General features: G+C 40.0%; 1 protein-coding gene across 2 annotated transcripts in view; it reads right to left on the reverse strand.

The window, feature by feature from the left end:
- Nucleotides 1-21,713, reverse strand: part of CRYL1 (crystallin lambda 1) — a 77,269-nt gene that overhangs the window by 20,381 nt on the left and 35,175 nt on the right. For both annotated transcript variants that reach the window (XM_077809209.1, XM_077809216.1), the window contains exons 4-5: nt 17,515-17,676; nt 14,870-15,064 (exon numbers count right to left, since the gene is read on the reverse strand). In XM_077809209.1, coding sequence (XP_077665335.1) covers nt 14,870-15,064; nt 17,515-17,676 — 357 coding nt within the window. The remainder of the gene's footprint in view (nt 1-14,869; nt 15,065-17,514; nt 17,677-21,713) is intronic.

Genomic DNA, 21,713 nt, shown 5'->3' on the forward strand with positions numbered 1-21,713 from the left:
GCACTCAGTGTCTGTTAGGATGAGGCCCAACATGAGGGTTCCACCTGTCCTTTCGCTGAATGCTATGATTCAATCGCGAACTGAGGTCCAGAAACAAGAACTTCATTGCAAACCCAATAAAGGTATAATAGCAGGATGCTTTACCTCTCACATCATCTACAAGACTGGGTAAGTACACAACCACTGAAAAGCAAAGAACTGACAAGCTAATGACACCATAAGCCTTACTTGATGAGCACATCCTCACCGAGTACAAAGAAATGGAGATTTCAGCACCACAGCCTTAAAAGGAGCTCTTTAAAGGTCTTAATGTCAAATCTCAATTGGTTAGCAGGTGTTGATCCTGTTAGAGGATGTAGCACTCAGCTGATTCATTGTTACAGGTGGCTTGTTATTATTAACACCACCCTGTATATCAAGGAAAAGGTCATACAATTATTTGTTTTACAGTAATGCCTAGATGCCCCAGCTAAGAACAGGTCCCTTCTCTGCTAGGCCCTGAAAAGCTTGCAGTCTAATTAGACAGGACAGACAATGGTGGAAGAAGTGTGATCTCCATTTTATAGACAGGGAACTGAGACAATGAAGTGACTTGTCCAAGGTCACACAGGAAGTCTGCGGCAGACCTGCGAACTGAACACAGGTCTCCAGAGTCCCAGCCTAGTGCTTCATCCACAAGATCATCCTTCATCTCTAGAGCAGCTTAGAATCACATTTTAAACTGAAACAATTTTTAAGTACTCCCAACTGTTTATGGAATTTTTGCATTTGCAATCTGGGACAGATCAGTGATGCCATGTTAACCACCCAAAACTGTTTGCAAATGGAAGTAGACTTTGGATGTAAACATAACAAATGACAATGTTTTAACAAAACATGGAGCTTTGATTAATGTTTCATTTAAATTAAAAACTGTAAACATAATGGTATAATATTTAACTCCAGCATCAGGCAGGATTCTCACAATAGCTCTGAATCACTGTAAGATCATTTTCAAATAAGAAATAAAGTAGTCTCTCTGCTACTATAGACCCACCAGTTCCACAATGCTGAGATATGAAGAGCAATACACTCAAAACCATTAAACTACAATTCTGCTCTCAGTCCATATCTTCCACAAACTTTATGGCTCGCTGAACCTGAAGACACTGTCTCGTCCAGTCAAAATGTTAATAAGAGAAGTACATGGCCTTCCAGCTAGATGCATGACAGATTCCTTCAGCTGAGGTTTCACATTACCCTAGTGAAGTGGGCTCAGCTGTTCAAAGAAAAATGTTTTCTTCTCCACTGCCAGGCAGAGCACTATAAAAACAAAAGCCTTTGTTTCCTTAGCTTTATGACTTCTTTACAAATTAAAGAAAATCAAATAAGGAACCCACTAAACAAATTCCCTTAGGGAATGTTCCAGCTCCCATTTAAAGTGAAGGAGAGTGTTAGCTGGTGGAATGATTCAGCAAAGGGGAAAGGAAAAAAGCTGCAGTCAGCAAGGTGTTTTCCTCAAGGGTTGGTGCTTATGGGAAAAAAGTAAAGCACCACTGTGCTTGGGTGTGGAACCCAACCTTCCTGAAGGCATTGTCCCCCTCTGCCTCCCAAGCAGTCAGTGATAAGCCTGTCGGCTGAGCACTTATGCAAATGGCAAGAGGAAGCTGAGCTATAGTGAAATGCATGTTCATCTGGAGGTGGTGGTAACCCTGCAACATGCATAGTCATTGACTTTACTGGCAATAGGATCAGCGCCTTAGGTAGATCCTGCTTTCACCACAGTTGTTAATGACGCCTTCCTGGTTATGCTGCAGGGCCTTTGCTCCATCCTTGACCTTTAAGCTGCTTGTGATGCCACTAATCACATCCTCCTTGAAATTTTATTCTCCCGAGGCTGCTGCAATTCTGTCCCTTCCCAGTTCTTCCCTGATCTGTCTTGTTGTTCCTTCAGGGTCTCTGACTATTGCAGGGTTCTTCTTCCCTCTCTCACTGTCTGTGAGGAGAGGGGTCTCACAGGGCTCCACCTCTGGTCCCCAACTTCTCTCGTGAGCTTATTCACTGCATGGCTTTAACCACCATCCATATGCCTGTGACTCAGAAGTCTACCTTTACCCCATCTCTTCACCCAATCCCTCATCTTGGCCCATCTCTCTGACAATGGCGTACCAGCAACGTAACTTTTGCATGGCCAGAACTGAATCTTACCTTTCCTCTCAAACCCTGCATCACCTCTTTCTTTGTTGACAGTATCACCATCCTCACTCAGGCCCGTACCTGAGATTTATCTTTGACTCAGTCCTCTCTCTGGCCCCTTTGTCCAAATCCACTGCTTCTTCCCCCACAACATGTTCAAGATCCAGCCATTTCTCTCTGAACATCACTAAGACCGTCATCCAGGACCTCCTCTCCCAGCTTGACTATTGCCGCCTCCTCCTCTGGCCTCGCTGACACCTACCTGGAGTACTGTGTGCAGTTCTGGTCTCCCATGTTTAAGAAGGATGAATTTAAACTGGAACAGGTACAGAGAAGGGCTACTAGGATGATCCGAGGAATGGAAAACTTGTCTTATGAAAGGAGACTCAGGGAGCTTGGCTTGTTTAGCCTAACTAAAAGAAGGCTGAGGGGAGATATGATTGCTCTCTATAAATATATCAGAGGGATAAATACCAGAGAGGGAGAGGAATTATTTAAACTCAGTACCAATGTGGACACAAGAACAAATGGATATAAACTGGCCACTAGGAAATTTAGATTAGAAATTAGACGAAGGTTTCTAACCATCAGAGGAGTGAAGTTTTGGAATAGCCTTCCGAGGGAAGTAGTGGGGGCAAAAGATCTATCTTGCTTTAAGATTAAACTCGATAAGTTTATGGAGGAGATGGTATGATGGGATAACATGGTTTTGGTAATTAAATATTCATGGTAAATAGGCCCAATGGCCTGTGATGGGTTTTAGATGGGGTAAGATCCAAGTTACCTGGGAAAGAATTTTCTGTAGTATCTGGCTGATGAATCTTGCCCATATGCTCAGGGTTTAGCTGATCGCCATATTGGGGTCGGGAAGGAATTTTCCTCCAGGGCAGATTGGAAGAGGCCCTGGAGGTTTTTCGCCTTCCTCTGTAGCATGGGGCACGGGTCACTTGCTGGAGGATTCTCTGCTCCTTGAGGTCTTTAAACTACAATTTGAGGACTTCAATAGCACAGATATAGGTGTGAGGTTTTTTTTGTAGGAGTGGTGGGTGAAATTCTGTGGCCTGCGTTGTGCAGGAGGTCAGACTAGATGATCATAATGGTCCCTTCTGACCTAAATATCTATGAATCTATCTCATCTTCATCAAGTCCATTAAAAACACAGCTTCCTGTCCTGTCATTCTGACTATGTCACTCTTCTCCCTCCACCAACTCCCCCGTGTTCCATTTAATCACATTCAAACTTCTTGTCTTTATCTTTAAGGCCCAGCACAGCTCCGCTCCTCCTTCCTTTTCTGCTCATGTACCTCACTCACTCCATTGCCCCTTCATCCACCCCACGTCCCAACAACATTAGCCTCAGTCATCCATTTGTCCAATTTTTCCCACTGGCATCTTTGAACCTTCTTTCATGCCACCCTTCATGTATGGAACACCCTTCCCAAACTAGCCAGTGAAGCCACTACCTTGTCCTCCTTATTCTGTCTCAAACACTGTAATACAAATAAAACAACAGATAACAATGATTATAGAAATAAAGATCCCTGTCAATATTCAGGGAATGTCAAAGCTATTCAACTGAGAATGGAGACGTACAGAGGCTAGGGAGTGAAGCCAGCGTACCTGGTTGCTATGAAAGCTAACTGAATGGACACAAAAATGACTGTCTTTGCAAAAGGCGGGTAACAAAGGCCAAATGACAGGGCTTCCAGTTCTTCCCTTCTCTTCCTTTAGACTAGACAAGCCACAAGTAACCCACTTTTAAACAGAAAATAAATTGAAACTGTTACCAGGTCTCATATAGAGGAAAATTACAGAATCCTAAAATGTACATTCAAGTTTCATCGGCGGGGAAAGGTTCTAACCAGGTGCTCAAGTTTGATGCTGGTTTCAAGAACCTTAGTGTGAGCGGATCATTACCTCCTGAAAAACTGCCTTGTTACTCCTCACGATTTCCATGGCCATGTCATATGAACCATTCCAAATACCAGCTTGGTATTTGTAATAACGTCTTGATGATCAATCAACAAAAGGAAGACAGTCCTCAATTTTAAAACAAGACCAAACTATCTCAAAGCAACTATTGTAATAAATGATCTTGGGTGGCAGGAAGAGTTCCCTACAGCTTTATGGTTATCTTTTGAGTAAGATAGAGCCCAACTGTCTGATTTTGAAATATAGTCCCATGCCTCTGTACAAAGTTGGAGTACTGATAAGGAACTGTAAATGGATTCCGCTGTTATTTATACAGTGCTGTGGGTGTGTACAGTGCTTAGCAAATAAATTGATAGGTCCCTGCAACAAGGATCTTACAATCTAAGATATAACACAGTGAAGATGATAATGGAAGTAAAGTGGAAGGATGAGGATTACAACAGCAAAAAGTCTTTGAGATATGCTAATTGTTCCTCCCTTTTAAAAAACGTATAATAGCTATAGCTGATCTATATAAAAATCCCAACAATAAACAAGAAGCTTGTTCCCACAAGCAAGCCTGAAAGAAAAGGATGCTTGTGTGTTAACTTCTCCTGGAAGGCACCCCTGGTGATGGGTGACCTTGAAAACACAGACACAGGCAGAGACCTGGAGCTTGAAACATACTGACCAAATATAGCAAAAGTAGGACCACTGTGAATCTGGAGTAATGGGAGGCAAGTGATACTGAAGTGCTGTGGCCACAAATGCTTGAGCGGTTTGAGTGCTGCTGTGACGTATAAGTCAAAATAGCATGACAAAGTGATTTCTGACAGACTTTGAATGGTCTGCCTTTCTTCTGTCAGACACAGCATATTACTAAGCATCTCATTCCAGTGGTCTTGCCTCACAGTGGCTGATAGCAGTTATTGGATACTCCGTTTAGAGTAAATTGGTAATGCTACTGCTTTTGAAGGCCTAGTCTACAGTAGAAAAGGTTTGCTGGTAAACCTATAGGGATAAACTCTTCTAGTCTAGATGCAGCTTATACCAGCAAACATTTGCTTTTGCCGGTAAAACTTTATATCAGCTCCCCAAATGAAATAAGCTGTAGTTTAATATATACATATCATACCCTTAACCAACATTATTGTACTGGAAAAAGTTTTAAGTTTAGACCAGGACCAAGGTTCCCTAGCTCAGTTCCCAGCAGAGGCACTCCTCAGCAGACTGAGAAGGCAGCTGCTTGTTTAAAAGGAATTGGTTTAATATTGTTATATGGACCACTAATGTATTCTTCAAGTGGACTCAAGACACTTTCATGAAGACTGCTGGTCTGTCTAGGTACAAGTATGGCCCTTATCACCACAGCATCTGAGCACCTGATAATACCGCCAAGGAACTGATACCGTACATGGATACTGCGGTACTCCATCAAAAATGCATATTTTATTTATTTATTTCTTCAGTACCCACCACAACCAAAATCAAGTCAGTTAAAAAAAAAAGACTCATTTTGACAGGTGGCTAAGTAAAATTATTTCTCCCATCCACCATAAAAAGTATCCTTAACCTAACATGCTGATTGTTAGTTCATTGACTGCTTTAAACAGGCAAGCGCTCCGCAGGCTGCCAACAGTCTTTCTAGAAAATTCTAAGTGTATAGCTCCTTTGCTGCGTCACACTGGAATTGGAAATAGGATTTATTCAGTGCTAATCATTTTTGTAGATGGATTATGTACTGTTCCTTTTGGAGAACTACTTTGGCAAAGTCAACCTCTGGGCAATAGGGAAACTTGCATGTTAAAATCAGGACACTGCAACTGAATCCCAATTAACTGTACTCTAGCTAAGGTACTACCTAGAAACTGAGTGTGACAAAAACTGTGCCCATTTGGTCTCTCAACAAATGCTTTCAGGACTATTCACTAACCATTAAAAACTCTGCTGAAACCTTTGAGACCTTTGGAACTGGGGAATTTGGATGGTGGGTAGTGGCTGATGGAGTGGGTTGGAGGGGGACGATGTATTTTCAGGATCTAGGTGCCCAAAAGAACAAGAATACCCATTTTTCTCCCTGAAACATAATTCCCTTTGTGGATGTTTTGCAGCATGCTCCTTAGAAGCAAATCTTACCTAACAATACTAATCTAAGCATAGTTCCCTCCATAGTTCCAAATGGGCACAGCCCCAACGCAGAGCAATATTTAGCAGACTGTGATAAAGTCATCATTCATGCTGAGAAGCATGCTGAGTGGGAGCCAAAAAGAAATTATTAAAAGCAAAATATAGTAAAACATGCATGCTCAAAGTTGCCATGTTACTCATGTTGCTGTGATTAAATATGTAAATTGCTTGTATTAGCATTAAACTATCCTTCCATGCATAACACAACATTCTTGCTCAGTTGCTCACGAGGAATGCACCAAGCAAGGATAGGTGGTAGATAAGAAAAGGGTTTGTTTATTGGCTAAGGTTTCCGATGCACAAGTGCAACATGCTTTGCTAAAAAGTATATAACCTTTGCATAATCTGTATTCGGGGTTCCCCTCCTGGCTAGCAGGGGGGCACCACGCTCGAGCATAATAAACTTAGTGTCTTTTGGGAACTCTGCACTTGTAGACTTTGTTTACGTGCCTCAGCCTAGATTCGAACTGTGCATGACCTATCAGGTATAATTTGCAGCATTTGTGTGCGTATCCTACCAGGTGTAATTCGTAGCATTTGTGTGCGTGTCCTACCAGGTGTAATTCGCAGCATTTGTGTGCGTGTCCTCTCAGGTGTAATTCGTAACATGAGCATGTTGCTGACTAATAATGATGGTGCGTTACTTTTAACTGTTGCATCATACCCATAAAACCAAATTTCAGATACACATATTTTTTACTGCTGGGATAGTTTCATGTGACATATTCCACTAAAACTTAAGTCAAACAGTTTCAAATTGTCTGGAATTTTAAATGGAATATTGTGATTGACTGTATATACTTCAGAACCATATGAACAGGAAAGGAGCTAGATCTCTTAATGAACCTTCAGGTGTGGCTCATTAAGACACAACCATAAAGAGGGTGTGGGGAGGGGGAGAGTGGTTTTTGGCAGCAAAGGTCTGAATTTTGTCTCACATTGAGTAGAAGGCCTACGATGGAATGCTCTAAAAAAAGCAAAGGATGAAGCTGGGTGGCTACTTTTCTGGGTGCAAAAGGAAGACTTACAGGGTATGTCTTCACTGTACAGTAGCCTGTGTGATTGGCACGTGGGTCTCAGCACCTGGGTTAGCCTAGCCCACGTATGAGCATTCCCACTGCAAAGCTGTATCGGCACAACTGTGTCCTCACTGTTTCTGCACTCTCACTTGTGTCTCTAGGGGCACATCCCAGGAATCTGTTTGCTGAGACACTCCAGGATTCTTTCCCAGTCAATTGCAGGAAAACCTGTCAGTCCTTCAGGGGGAACTATGGGATGGACACTGGAGTACTATCAGCACTTGAATGATTTTTGCCTGCATGGTCATTCTAAAGTTTGTGGTGGGAGAGGAGTGGAGGTGTTGTAGCCCAAGTTAAAGAGGAACTCTGGCTCTAATCCACTGCCCAAACTGTGTAAGCTAGTCCAGGCTTGAAGCACCACCAAACTCAGGTCAGAGATTTCTCTGTGAGTATAGTGGAGGGGGTGGGCTAAGTAAGAACCAAGTAAGGAGCCAGATTAATTGTGCAGTGAAGACATACCCACAGGGTCAGATGTTCAACTAGTGTAAATAGCATAGCTGCATTGACGTTAATAGAGCTCTGCTGATTTACACCACAGTTTGGCCCACAGTGTTTATCTGATCCTGCTGAGAAAGGAACCCATGTTTTTATTTTTTCCTACTACAGAGGGAAAATTTAGAGAGAGTCAGGTTTTCAGAAGTGCTTGTACCTGATTTGATACAAACTCTGATGTATATATGCAAACCCTGATTTATGCACAGGTGTGTGTATGCTTGTGGAAATCTACTCCATACTGTTCTTGTGAGTTTACCGAGAAGAGAAAGGAATAGCCATGAGAAGAGGAACCTATTAACTAATCATTCAAGGTACTTTTTTGATCATCAGAGAATAAGAAGCTAAATCAAACAGAACTGATCTCTTCTGGAATAAGGGCACAGCCCACAATTTCTGGGGTGATGATCATCTTAAACAATTTTCTATGTTAAAAACATGCATCTTTTAATATTTATTTCTGAATTCTCCAAGCAAGTTCTCTATTAACTAGTTGACACCCCCCTAACATTTTAGAGCGATAACCACTATGTGCAACTACAAGTGCTGAAGCTGTAGAACCTTCTACTTTCTATGTTTTTTAAGTTCACGGTGGATACCACACTGTAAATGTGCTGAGACTATGGAAATATTGACCCAGAGATGGGTAAAAGCAAAATCAAATGTGGATTGAAACATCTTAGGTTTGGAGAAGATAATTTTGTCTTATCTGTGTGTATATAAAACTCATACATATTACTGAGAGGTTTAAGTGATGGAAGGCTAGTATTAAAATTGGACCAGAGTGCACCTGCTCAAAAGCAATTAAGTTATCACCTCTTTTCTGTGTGATATGCATGTGTTTTAAATATTCAATTTTAACAAGGTATCTAGAATTTTGAGAGGTTTAAGAATTCACAACTCAGCTGACTGAAATGTATAAAGTCTTCAGAGTTTTGCCCACAAAAATTGTGTACTTGTTTATTCTAGAAATACCATGGCAGATTCTCAGCTGATGTAAATTGTCATAGCTCTACTGGATTCAGCTAAGGATCTGCCCCATCTAGATTTCCCTCTCTTTGTCGGAGGACCTCAGCAAGATCATTCAAAGGCCTGCATGGTGATATCATAAAAGGACAAAACCTGAGCTGTATCTCTCCCTAGCCCTAATTAAGAACTCCAGAAGAGGATAGGCTTGATATTCCTAATGTGGAAAAACAAGCAGGATATTTTTAAAGAATATCTTCTACAGCATAAATGAGGGGGAAAAGGCATAAACTCTACTTTTGCTTTGCTGTTCACCTTTAAAAGGGATTAGGAAATGCATAAAGTAAGCAATTTTCCTTAGCTTCTCATCCCTTTAAAGCAAAGAAACAAAGAAAATGCTAACAGGTTGAATAAACTGTTGTCAATCATTTAATCATCTTCTCTTAATCGTAACCTTGGAATCATTGGACAAAATGATTTTTTTTGTGCATTAAAACTCACCTCTTTTGTAATCTAATCTACTTTTAAATAAATATTCTAAATTTCTCTTTAACCCCTGACATTGATTGTACATTGTAGCACTTGGTAAGAGATTCCATTGGCTTTCGTGTAACATCTTCTAGAGTATGATCTATTGTGGGTATGTAGGACTAGGTGTATGCATCTTTCTGAACCAGGCTCTGGAAGGCACAGGGGATGGACTACTGACAACATCCCCAGCTCCAAAGAAATTCTTCTTTTTAGGACAGCATGATTAAAATATTCCTGTTTCCCCCTTGCATACAGCGCATATTTACAGAGGAATAAGATTACTTGTTTAATTATGCATGTGTATTTGCATAGTTTCTTTAAGTTTGCTTTAACCACAGCACAATATAAAATGAACAATAAAATGTGTCCTGAACTAAATCTTCTCCTACTTGCCATTTTGCAATGCTGTAAAGAGCAAAATAGTGGGAACTACATCCTTCAAATCACATGCAAGATACATCACCAAATGAAAGTCAAGATAAACATGCCTAAGTTCTGAAGATCAGAACAGGGCCTTAAACTTAACATATTTGATGGATCTGATACATACAGTAGAACCTCAGTGTTCTGAACACCTCAGGAATGGAGGTTGTTTATACCTCTGAAATGTTGGTAATTCTGAACAAAACATTGTGGTTGTTCTTTCAAAAGTTTACAGCTGAACACTGACTAAATACAGCTTTAAAACTTTGCTATGCAGAAGAAAAATGCTGATTTTAATCATCTTAATTTAAATGAAACAAGCACAGAAACAGTTTCCTTACCTTGTCAAATCTTTTTTTTAAATCTCTCTTTATTTTTTAGTCATTTATGTTTAACACAGTACTGTACTGTATTTAGTTTGGGTTTTTTTGTCTCTGCTGCTGCTGCCTGATTGTGCGCTTCCAGTTCCAAATGAGGTGTGTGGTTGACCAGTCAGTTCATAACTCTGAGGTTCTACTATATGTTCATTTCTCCTCTAAATTTTTCTGCTACTTCTGAGCTGAATTCTGCACATACACCTCAGTCCTGGAAAGACTTATGCATATGAGCGTGTATTTTCTGCAGATGTGTAAGAGTTTGCAGGAATGGAACCAAGGTTACCCTGGTGTCCTTTCACTGACATCAGTGGGATTGCTCCTATATAACTGAACAGAATTTGGCTCTGTAACATAAAAGTGCCATGAATGAGTTCATGCTAAGTAATGATCACCACCGAAAAATAGCATAAAGTGAGAGAAACTGCACCAAATTTAAACAAGTTAAATAACTGTATAGTTTTTAAATGATAGCTCTTAAATTAGATCTCACTTTCAAGGATACGTTGTATCTCTACTAACGCATTTTCATCAACAATACTTTACGGGCTAAATTGTGGATCCCCCTGCCAGGGTGTAGTGGATGAGGAAAGGTCATAGGAGGCACCCAGATTCTAAACACAACATGCCCTTAAGTGCTAGCCTGTTTGACCAGCCAGCATGCCCAGTGATGCCCTTTGCCCCCAAGAAGGCATGACCACTGTCTTACCTCGCTCGCACACCTGCTGGAGTTAAGCAGCAAGTTGTGTGAGGCATATAATATTTCTTTATTAAGAGCAGTAATATTGCCAACCCCAAGGGTTCAAAAATCATGAGTCAGACGCCCTCCCAAAATCAAGCCATTGACACAATATATGTATATATATATGGGGGTTCTTTTAACTGTTTTTTGTACCTTTAGAATTCACATTTACAAGATTTTCTTCTCATCCTTGAGGGCTAGAAAGTGACTTTTTTTTAAATGAAAGCTGAGATTCTCGCATAGCAACATGACTCCAAGAGCTGAGCCGTTTAGAAAAACACCAAGAATCACAGAACTCGCAATAAAATTGCAAAAATTGGCAAGAAAGTAGTAGGCAAAGCTAGGAATCACAATGTCCCAATAATACTTGAGTTATTCTATTTGTATAGTCTCACAGAATGTAAATTTAGTCATCAAGTGGTTAATGATTACAACCATAATTGCCTGAAATATAGTTATAAGAGAATAGAATAGCGGTGGGGCAGGGGTGTAAAACTTGGAGGTTTGGGTAAAACCTAAGCAAGCAAGTTTCATGCCTCTTTGTCAGCACTATCTCCTTAGTGGTCAAAGTCCAACTCTAATTAAAAGCAAGCTAGAGAATGCAAAACTGTAAGTCAACATTTTAACAATTAACTAGGAACTTTCAAGTTCTTAACACTTTGTACTCAGTATTTTGTCAAATATGGCCAAAACTTTCAGAGAGTTAGGCACCTAAATCCATCTTTAGGCACAAAGTCAGAGGCCTGATTTTCCAAAATTCTGGACACCCATATAATTTACAGCGAATTCAAAGGGGATTGGTTTTCTTACCATCTTTGGTAATCAAGCCACTTATTTTGGTGGCTAAATATACTTATTGTAGATGCCCAACTTTAGGTACCTAAATTTGAAAATTTTGGCCATATATACACAATGCCACAAACACTTAAAGTCCTAGTATCATTATTTCACAGAAACCAAAATTTTGGATATTGAGTGTAGTGAGCAAAAGTTTTCCACTGTGGGAGCAACATGTGCATAAAAAGTGCACACATGCCTACGATACTGTATTTGCATGCACAATCCAGTGTGCTTTACTACTACTGATTTGCATGTGTATAGTTCACTTTGGGACCTCAAAAGAGTATTTGCAATCACAATTACAGATTTTGTGGGAGAAATAGGTAATGTGTATGTACTTTTCTGGGTGCACCAACAACTAAAAAATTGGCCATCATAGAGGAATCCTTCAAAAAAAGGTTAACACATGCTTAAGGGAAAGCTCTTTTAACATACCCCAACACTCAGTTTGGTTTTGTCCTGACTGCTTCAAAGAACTTCCTGCATAAAGTAATCAAGCTCTGGGAGGGGGGTGCAATTCTTTAAAAATTATCTTTCAAAATACTTTTAAATTGTGCATCATTAAAAATTATCTTAAATAGGGAGCATTCAGTACTACCCAACTCCAGGGTTTTGATGTGATGCTTATGTTACTGGAGACACTAAGGGGTGGAGGGGTGGGGAAGGAGGAATTCATTAGCTTTCCAAGATCTGTTGGAAGCACCTGCAATAAAAATAGCTCAGAACTGTGGACTCGATATTTTTGATCAAAAGTTCAAAATACGGAGGAAAGTCCATTAAAGCATAATCCCTGAGGGAGCTAGATGCTCTCCTGCCCCTCTGAGCACATCCTCTTCCTCCTGAGTCTCTTCAAAGGCTCTACATCTCCTTCCACATTAATTCCTCAAATTCCAATCCCCCACCTTCAAGGCTCTATATACCACTGCTTTTCCTACATTTTCCTCTTGCGCCACTCTGCCACTCAGGATTTATGTTGTGTTAATTCTGCTTCCCTTCATGTCCTCTTTGCATCCTCTGGCACCTCTATCATTTCTCTAACCTTTCCTCTCCACTTGCAATAACATCCTCAATCTCATTTGCCATGCAGCCTCCATCTCCTTCCTTCAAATTCCTCCTCAAAGTTCACTTCTTAATGGACTGTTGGATGGGAGCTGACAAAGTATAAATAAAACAGATCCATCCACTAACCACATAGAGGACGAGATGACAGACTAAGGACTCTTCAGCGTCTGTTTAAAGGTCCACAGTGCACCTGCCCTGCATAAAAATGCTGGAGAATCAGACCAGGGCAAGGCATTTGCAGATTTGTAGGTTTTTGGTGGGAGGGGATTTGTCTGTCTCTTAGGTATATAAAGGCACATATCACCAAGGTACCCAAGCACTTATTAATCTACATTGTTCATTAATTGTGTTGACACCAGTAATACACACGTCTTTATATCGAGAAGAACAATAAAATTATACAACAAACTCAGTGGGGTCTGATCCAAGTGCAGAAATTATGGCAAGTATAAGGCAGACAAAAGTGAAACTAGGTGCTGAGAGTAGAAAAAGACAAGCATGATTAACATATGCCAGTAGTAAGGTCCTTAACTTTCCAAACCTCAGCCTCACTTGAGACAATTATCCACTGGCGAGACTGCAAAGCTGCAGGCATTATAAACTCACTTATGAGGCTGCTGGAAAAAGTGAAGGCTGATCATCTCCCTGAGGGCTTTGATAATGAAATTCAGGAAAAATAACCAAAAATATACACCAGACTCTTCCAGCACACACGGAACACATGAACCAAAGATTCCAAAGGGCCCTATGAACTTGTGTCCTTAGAAACTTGAGTGCAGCCTGAGATTTGTGGATGAGTGTTCTGTTCCTGGAGGTTCAACTATCAATGATTTAAACACTTCACTACATTTCACTCTCTTTGAGTTGAGACAGAATAACTGTCTTATTATCCCACTTAACACAAATGGAGGACAACTTAAAACTAACATATCTGAGGGGAACCTACACCATAATACATGGCAATTAGAATCACAGCATTGTTACACTTTCTTCTTTAACTAAAACATTGAAATATCTTATACTTCAGAACTTCAAGCACCATTTTGTTCACTATTTGAACTTATTTGTCAGAATTATTTGTTTATAAAAAGCAATTCCCATTATACATTCCAGGTCAGTCAATACCCCACAACATAGTATAAACTGGTTGCAGCCTTCTTATTCACTTCCTGATCTAAACTATCAGACGGTGTTCCTGTGGGACTATGAACATAGTCCTGTGGGACTATGAACAGAGTCTGTGCATCAGTTATGGGTGAACTGAAATATACATATAAAATTTGTAAAGTGCTTTGCGATCCTTCAGGAAGTGTGGTAGATTAACATCTAGTTATTATTACTCTACTTATGATGACTTACAAACTTGAGATTCCTGTGCTTTTTTATTTTTAAACAGCTTGAGAAACCAGAACTTTCTTCAAGAAAAAAAACTGGCCCTGTTCAAAACACAATTTAATCTCCCACAGTAATAGTGGGTGCACTACTCATCTCCTCCTGCTGAAAGGTCGTACTTTGTGGCACAGAACGTGTAGCTGTGGGAAAAGTTGCAGTGTCACAAACAGATGATTATGAGCTAAAAGTCTGAATGGGAAGGAGGTGGAGAAATCTGTCTTTAAATACCAGTATCAAATAGCTACCCGAGAGAGGAATTCCTGAAAGGTAAATGGATTTCTATTTAAAATATTATTTTCATTACCCTTTCACTGAGCGCAAAAAGTATGCCAATAACATTCTGAAAGCAGCAGGAAATGAAAAGAGACAACCTGAAAATCAGTATTGTGGTTTCTGACCCTTTAACCTTGCTCTTCTGGCTATTCTGAAAATGACCATATTTTGGAACAGCTCTAGTGTTTCTCGTTTTGCTATCATTTAGCTTTTCTTCCTCTGTCTTCAGTATTTAATAGCATCAAAACTTCTAATTTTTGTAAAATTTACATACTTGACTTTATTTTCATGTAATTTAAGCGGCTGAACGTTTAATAATGATGAAGACAGAAAGCTAAAGGAAATTTAAATACTACAATACTCTTTGTTTGTTGTGCCTATAAAACTAGTAGCATATGTAAAGAAAATGAAGTTACACGTACACCCACGAGTCTCCATGCCTCACTAATAACTGCATACTGGAGACGGTTCAGAACAAACCCATCTATCTCTTTGATTAATCTGACGGGTGACTGTCCAATCTTCTTCATCAGAGCATGGGTTTTATCCACCGTAGAAGGCTCCGTTTCTGGATGGGGAACCAGTTCAACCAGCGGCACATAATAGGGTGGATTTACCTTAACAAGAACCAACAAAAAAAAATTGTATTAATTAACATTGTTACATTGAATCAATTAAATGTAAAGCCTATTTTTGCTCGTACAATTTTATAACAGAATGGGCCTTTTCCAATAAACAGGATGGGCCTGATCTTCAAAAGTACAAGGCACTCACAAAGCCAGTTCACAACAAGAATGGCATGCACTCAACATATCAGAGAATCAGGCCCTGGGGGACAAATCCACCATGGCCATAACTCCACAGAAGTCAATGGAGTTACACCAAGCATGAGCTCACTCCAACATTATCAGTGTACTTTATGCGAACTCAATTCAATTCATTTATTTCTAATTTTCAAAACTGTTTGTTATTCAGATGCTGATTATAAATAACATACCTCTTTTCAAGGGAGCATCTCAAAGGAAAGATTTTCTGCAATAATTTTGCTGTTGTCATAAGTGACCTACACTTCCAAGCAGTCTACATAACTTCTTTTCAAGATTCATTTATTTTACTTACTAAATTATATTGACCTGCCCCCTAACATACTCTGGGTGCATTAGTAAATATGACATAAAACACTATTCCAAGAAAATTACAAGACAGAGTGCCTCTGTCAAGGTTCCTTCCCCACTCTGAACTCTAGGGTACAGATGTGGGGACCTGCATGAAAGACCCCCTAAGCTTATTCTTACCAGCTTAGGTTAAAAACTTCCCCAAGGTACAAACTTTGCCTTATCCTTGAACAGTATGCTGCCACCACCAAGCGTTTTAAACAAAGAACAGGGAAAGAGACCACTTGGAGACGTCTTCCCCCAAAATATCCCCCCAAGCCCTACACCCCCTTTCCTGGGGAAGGCTTGATAATAATCCTTACCAATTGGTACAGATGAACACAGACCCAAACCCTTGGATCTTAAGACAGTGAAAAATCAATCAGGTTCTTAAAAGAAGAATTTTAATTAAAGAAAAGGTAAAAGAATCACTTCTGTAAAATCAAGATGGTAAATACTTTACAGGGTAATCAGATTCAAAACATAGAGAATCCCTCTAGGCAAAACCTTAAGTTACAAAAAGACACAAAAACAGGAATATACATTCCCTCCAGCACAGTTTATTTTACCAGCCATTAAACAAAAGAAAATCTAAAGCATTTTCTAGCTAGATTACTTACTAACTTCACAGGAGTTGGAAGGCTTGCATTTCTGATCTGTTCCCGGCAAAAGCATCACACAGACAGACAGAACCCTTTGTTCCCCCCCGCCTCCAAATCTGAAAGTATCTTGTCCCCTCATTGGTCATTTTCAGTCAGGTGCCAGCAAGGTTACCTTAGCTTCTAAACCCTTTACAGGTGAAAGGGTTTTGCCTCTGGCCAGGAGGGATTTTATAGCACTGTATACAGAAAGGTGGTTACCCTTCCTTTTATATTTTTGACAGCCTCCAAAAACTACACCCATTCATTTAACAAAAGAGAAATCTCTCCCAGCCATATCCCAATCCCAAACAGGATTTCTCACCACAGTCAAGAACTTTATTATGTAAACATTAAGGAATAATTAAATAAACAGTTCATTAATGTTCTTGAATTCTGAAAGAAAGTTCTATAAACACCTGGAAATTGTACCCATGTTCCTTTCCAGCAGTCCGTGGAGCCACAAAATAACTGGCACCCATGTGAGTTTCAGCAGACAGTTCAAGGACTGCATGGGCAGATTTTTGTCAGTGGCTGGTCCTCATGCCCTGCTCTCAAGTTCTTGTAAATGCAGCTCTCATGATCAATAGTATTGTCCAGCAAGAGCACCCAAAATGCTATAAATGGCCACTATACATAGCATTTGCATACACTGGATTGTAATAAAGCACCAATGTTGCCCCCATCCCCTATTGCAATTGTAATCACATTCACTTTTCCTCAACTGTGCTCATCTCAGTGCAGACTTTGGTGAGCAATGTGGCCCTTTCTCCAAATTATCCATCTATGGTACTTCTATAGCCCTCATTACCACAGCACTTGAGCACCTCACACTCCAACATTAGGAAAATACAGTTATCCGCATTTTACAGAGGGGGAACTGAGGCACAGAGAGACTAAGTGACTTGCCCAAGATCACATGGAAAGACTGTGACCAAGCATGGACTTGAACTCAGGTCTCTCATATTCGAGACTAGTGCCCAGACCACTGGACCATCCTTCTTGTTATGAAGAAGAAGCCTTTCTACACAGATCCTGAGCTAACAGGGGGCCTGATTTTCAGGTACCTGAACCTCACACTGACTTCAGCTGGATTTGTGAACCCTCTACCCTTCTGAAAGTCAGGTCCTGAGCACTCAGCATTAGCCCTTGGGCACTCTGGACTTCTTTCAGGAGCACTCAGCAGCCTGCAGGATACCACCCTGGCATTAAGACTCAGATTAAACATGTAGGATTAAACATAAAGCAATTAACAGAGTCTGTCGGAATACTTACAGGATGTGCCACAATACACTGCTTCACATGTTTGAGGCCAGTGAACAGCTTAGTAGGCAAAAGCGTGGAAGTTGAGCTGCTTAGGATAACATCATTATTGACAATAAGATCTAACTGACCAAAAATTTTCTTTTTTAATTCTAGTTTCTCTGGCGTGCATTCCTGGAATAAAAAGTAGTAATAATAGCATTAGAAATCCTCCAGTTAATACTAGTTATCAATACATTTATTTATTTTTATATACTTTTGAAGCTTCCAAAGAGATCTAGGCAACCAGGCAAACAAACAACCTAAAATATGTATGCAAACAGATTTAGATGTACCCGCCAGCCATAATACTCTTCTCAGATCAACTCATCCACTTAGGACAGGCCTACATGAGGAAATTGACAAAGGAAATAATTCTTTTGCTATGGTAGGCCAATGTAACTTCCCCATGTTGATGCTCTATTCTGGAATAAAAGGGACTTTATTTCAGAACAATTACTATTCTTCAGCATAATTCTACTGTAGCAATGCTGGTAAATCTCCCTATGTAGGCAAGCCATAAGTGAACAGATAGGCATTGCAGCATGCCTTAAAAGGTAGACGAACTCAGGATCTATAGGACCAAGGAGGATGAAGCACGTTTCAGAGATCAGGACCCTGCACTGGAAATGTCTGCCAGTGGCCCTGAAACATGCAAAGCTAGGGATTGTCATCTGAAGTGCCCCAGATGACTTCATCTGTGAAGGAGAGAAGAGGTCTCCAAACCTTAATGGGCACTGTAGGTCAAAATATTCAAAATAACTAGCTGGAAGTCAATGCAGTCTGTGGAGCACACGTACGAAACTTTACTAAATGGGTGGACAGCCATGTTCTTCACTGACTGAAGTTTTTAAATGGTCTCCTAGTGCAACCCCATGCAGAGCATGCTGCAGTAAGCCAGTCTAGAAGTAACAAAGGCACAGAGGATAACTACAGTGAAGTCCATATACAAGAGCAAAAGTTGCAACCTCTTTGCCAAGTGAAGATGGCAAAAAATAAAAACAAAACAAAACAAAAAACACACACAACTCTTTTCTACACGCTATGGTTGCTCTCTGGACACCCAACAGTAGGCAGGTTCAGAATTTCTGTAACAAAAGGCAGGTCTAGCCCCTCAATAAAAGGGCAGATAACATTTCCATTGTCTCCTGGGGTCAGAGCCCCAACCCATCCATCAACATTACTCCCCTGTGTTACATTATGGAAAGAGATGGGGGAGTAGGCTTACACTTGGTTTATAAAACTTCAGATGGACTCTCTGTGGATGTTTGGGGTACGGAATTCCACCAGACTGAATACAAATAGGTAAAAAATCTTTTTTTTTTTTTTAAATCAGTTTGTGTGGAATTTTACTAAGCTTTAAGTTATAAAATGTCCATGACTCAGAAAGGATAAGTGAGGTCATTTAAGAATGGTAGATAGAGTCCACTGTAATAAATTCCATTATCAAAACAAAATGATACTTTGCTTGCAATTCCTGGATCAGTTAAGATAGCAAGTTGGTTAAATTTAAATAGTTTCTTTTAGCAAAGCCACAGATGAAGAGAACTCTGCAGATACTGTTCAAACTAATAAAAGAGTTGCACTGAATTGCTTTATTGTGAGAACTTATTGTGAGACTCTCTACCTGAAATACTATGCCTTCTTTCAGATCATATGATAATCAAAAGGGGAAAGCTCAAAACTGTAGGAAACCCAAACCAGCTATGATTATGTAAGGTTTCTGAATGGAACATTTGCTTGAAGTTTCTTGTATAGTGACACAATTGTATTCAATCTGTTGGACCAGTGGAATAAAGTTTCTGTCCTTGTGAAGCATGGAATTATTTTCTCAATCAGGGATCCTGACTTCCTGAAGAACAGAGAGAAAATTAAGCCCTAAACAGTCTATTAAGCTGGAACTTCACTTGCTGTCAGTTAGAAAACTTGGAGAAATCTGTAGCTATTCTGTTTACCTTCCAAAAAAGGAGATCAAATAATAAGTAGTTAAAATACAGTACTAAGCCTCTCATATGGTCTCTGGAATAGTCAGTGCAGTAAGGTTAGAGTCCATCTGAATGCATTTTAAGTGACACTGTATATACCTGTGCCTGCCCCCCCACCCCCACACTTTTTTTGAGGCTATCATGCTTCTCTTTTGCTGCAAATAGTACACTCTTATTCCAGGGCTCTAATGCTTGAATAAGATCACTATAACCCAACTTTCAACTTAATTAAACCTTACAATAAACATATTTTGTAACAGCCTCACGAGAACATGCCAATTTGTTGGCTTTCAACAACAATGCCCTGGAGAGGCTGCACTGTACAAAAGTTTGTTTAATACCTTTTTGATTTTAACCAACTTCCGATGAAGTGAGCTGTAGCTCACGAAAGCTTATGCTCAAATAAATTGGTTAGTCTCTAAGGTGCCACAAGTACTCCTTTTCTTTTTGCGAATACAGACTAACACGGCTGTTACTCTGAAACCTTCCGAACAGTGCAAACTTTCCAGTGAATCTAAAACCACTCTGTGAATCTACAATATAAATTCAAACAATTCAGAGTAAATACATGTTCAAGCTGGAAACACTGACTCCACCTGCCAATTAAGAGCCTGATCCTGAGAGATCTGGCAACTCTAAAAGGGTAGCTGTACACTAGAATTTTTTACCTCAAGTTAATTTATTGCTATGCCTCAGCCTTGGGTAGAAGTACAAATGTTTGTAACCCAGAACAAAAGCCTCTAAAAACTTAGCTACCTCCAGTTAATTGGCAATCAATTAACTTGTGGTCAGAAAACCTAGTGCAGACAAACCCAAAGACTTCAAGTAGATTGAATTATATTGTACAACTTTGCTACATTGTGCATTCAACAAACTTTTTAAAAGCCGTCTCTAGCCTTCATAATCTTAACTTACTGTACCTGCCAAGAGCAAATTCATAGGTACTATGTCAATGTCTGGTACTCTATAACAGCTAAAGGTGTTTATTATTATTATTATTATTCATATGGTCTTCTGATACTAGTTCAATTCTTTGTAAGACAGACCAATCAGGACATTCTCTCAGATCCTCGTTTTTAGTCAAAACTACTAAACATACCGGTAGTTGTTTCAAAAACTCAATCAGTGTTTTTTCTGTGATTAAGTCCTAACGTTAATGTACAGTAGCAATACATGACCGTTTGCTAAAATAAATGTTTCATGGCTGTTACAATATTTATGAGCCACTTTCATTAAAGATTTTCATGTTTAAATGTGAATGCCTATTCCAAAGTTGCTGTTTCTGCATGTGCATGAAAGTAATTATTATTTAGTATTTTCACTGCAGTAACATCTCATGGCCCCAGTCAGGGACCAGAGCTCCATTCTTATAGACACCGAACACATATATAAGAAGTCGTCCCTGCCTCAAAGAGCTTACAGTCTTGGCCTGGATCCTGCAGTGGTGCTCTGCATGGGCAAAGGGGTCTGACTCCACAGATCTCATTGCAGGATTGTGGCTATAGTAATCCTAAACACAATTTTCACTATTTGCTTGTCTGTACAGTTGGGTAATGCGCCCTATGGGGGTGTGATTTCTAAAGCACACTAATGAGTTGCACATTAATTGGTCTGTGAGGACTCTGCCAGTGTGCATTAAAGGTTCCCTGGACTGCTTTCAGCAGCATGTTAGGGAACCTTCAGTGTGCACCCGCAGCGTCTACACTGACCAATTAATGTGCAATACATTGGTGAGCTTTAGAAATTACATCTCACAGTGCACATTGCTGCCTATTTTTCTCTTGCATGGGGTTGAGCAACTCTTATGTAATGGAGAGTCTCAGCTTCTAGCCTCAAGGAGCTGTTTGTTTTTTCTTAAATGAAAAACCTGTGGGGTGTGGGGGGAGCTCTGAAAAGAAAAGCACAAATCAACATGGCATAATGGCACCTGAGGTCTTCCCTTAACCACTGGCTCACTCTTCCGCTTTTCAGCATATAAAGCCTGATTTCAAGAAATGCTGAGCACTCACAGATAGTCCCATTGACTTTTACTGGAGTGATGGGTGCTCAGCACTTCTAAAAATCAAGCCCATAATGTCTTTCCTGTGGCCATGGGAGTAACTGCTGAACCAAGGAAGCTGTGACAAAGAAATCCTGATCACTTTCTGATGATTACAAAGTGTACTCTGGTTATGTGAAGTTAGCTCG

Source organism: Eretmochelys imbricata, chromosome 1 (genome assembly GCF_965152235.1).
Source record: "Eretmochelys imbricata isolate rEreImb1 chromosome 1, rEreImb1.hap1, whole genome shotgun sequence".
Classification (NCBI taxonomy): domain Eukaryota; kingdom Metazoa; phylum Chordata; order Testudines; family Cheloniidae; genus Eretmochelys; species Eretmochelys imbricata.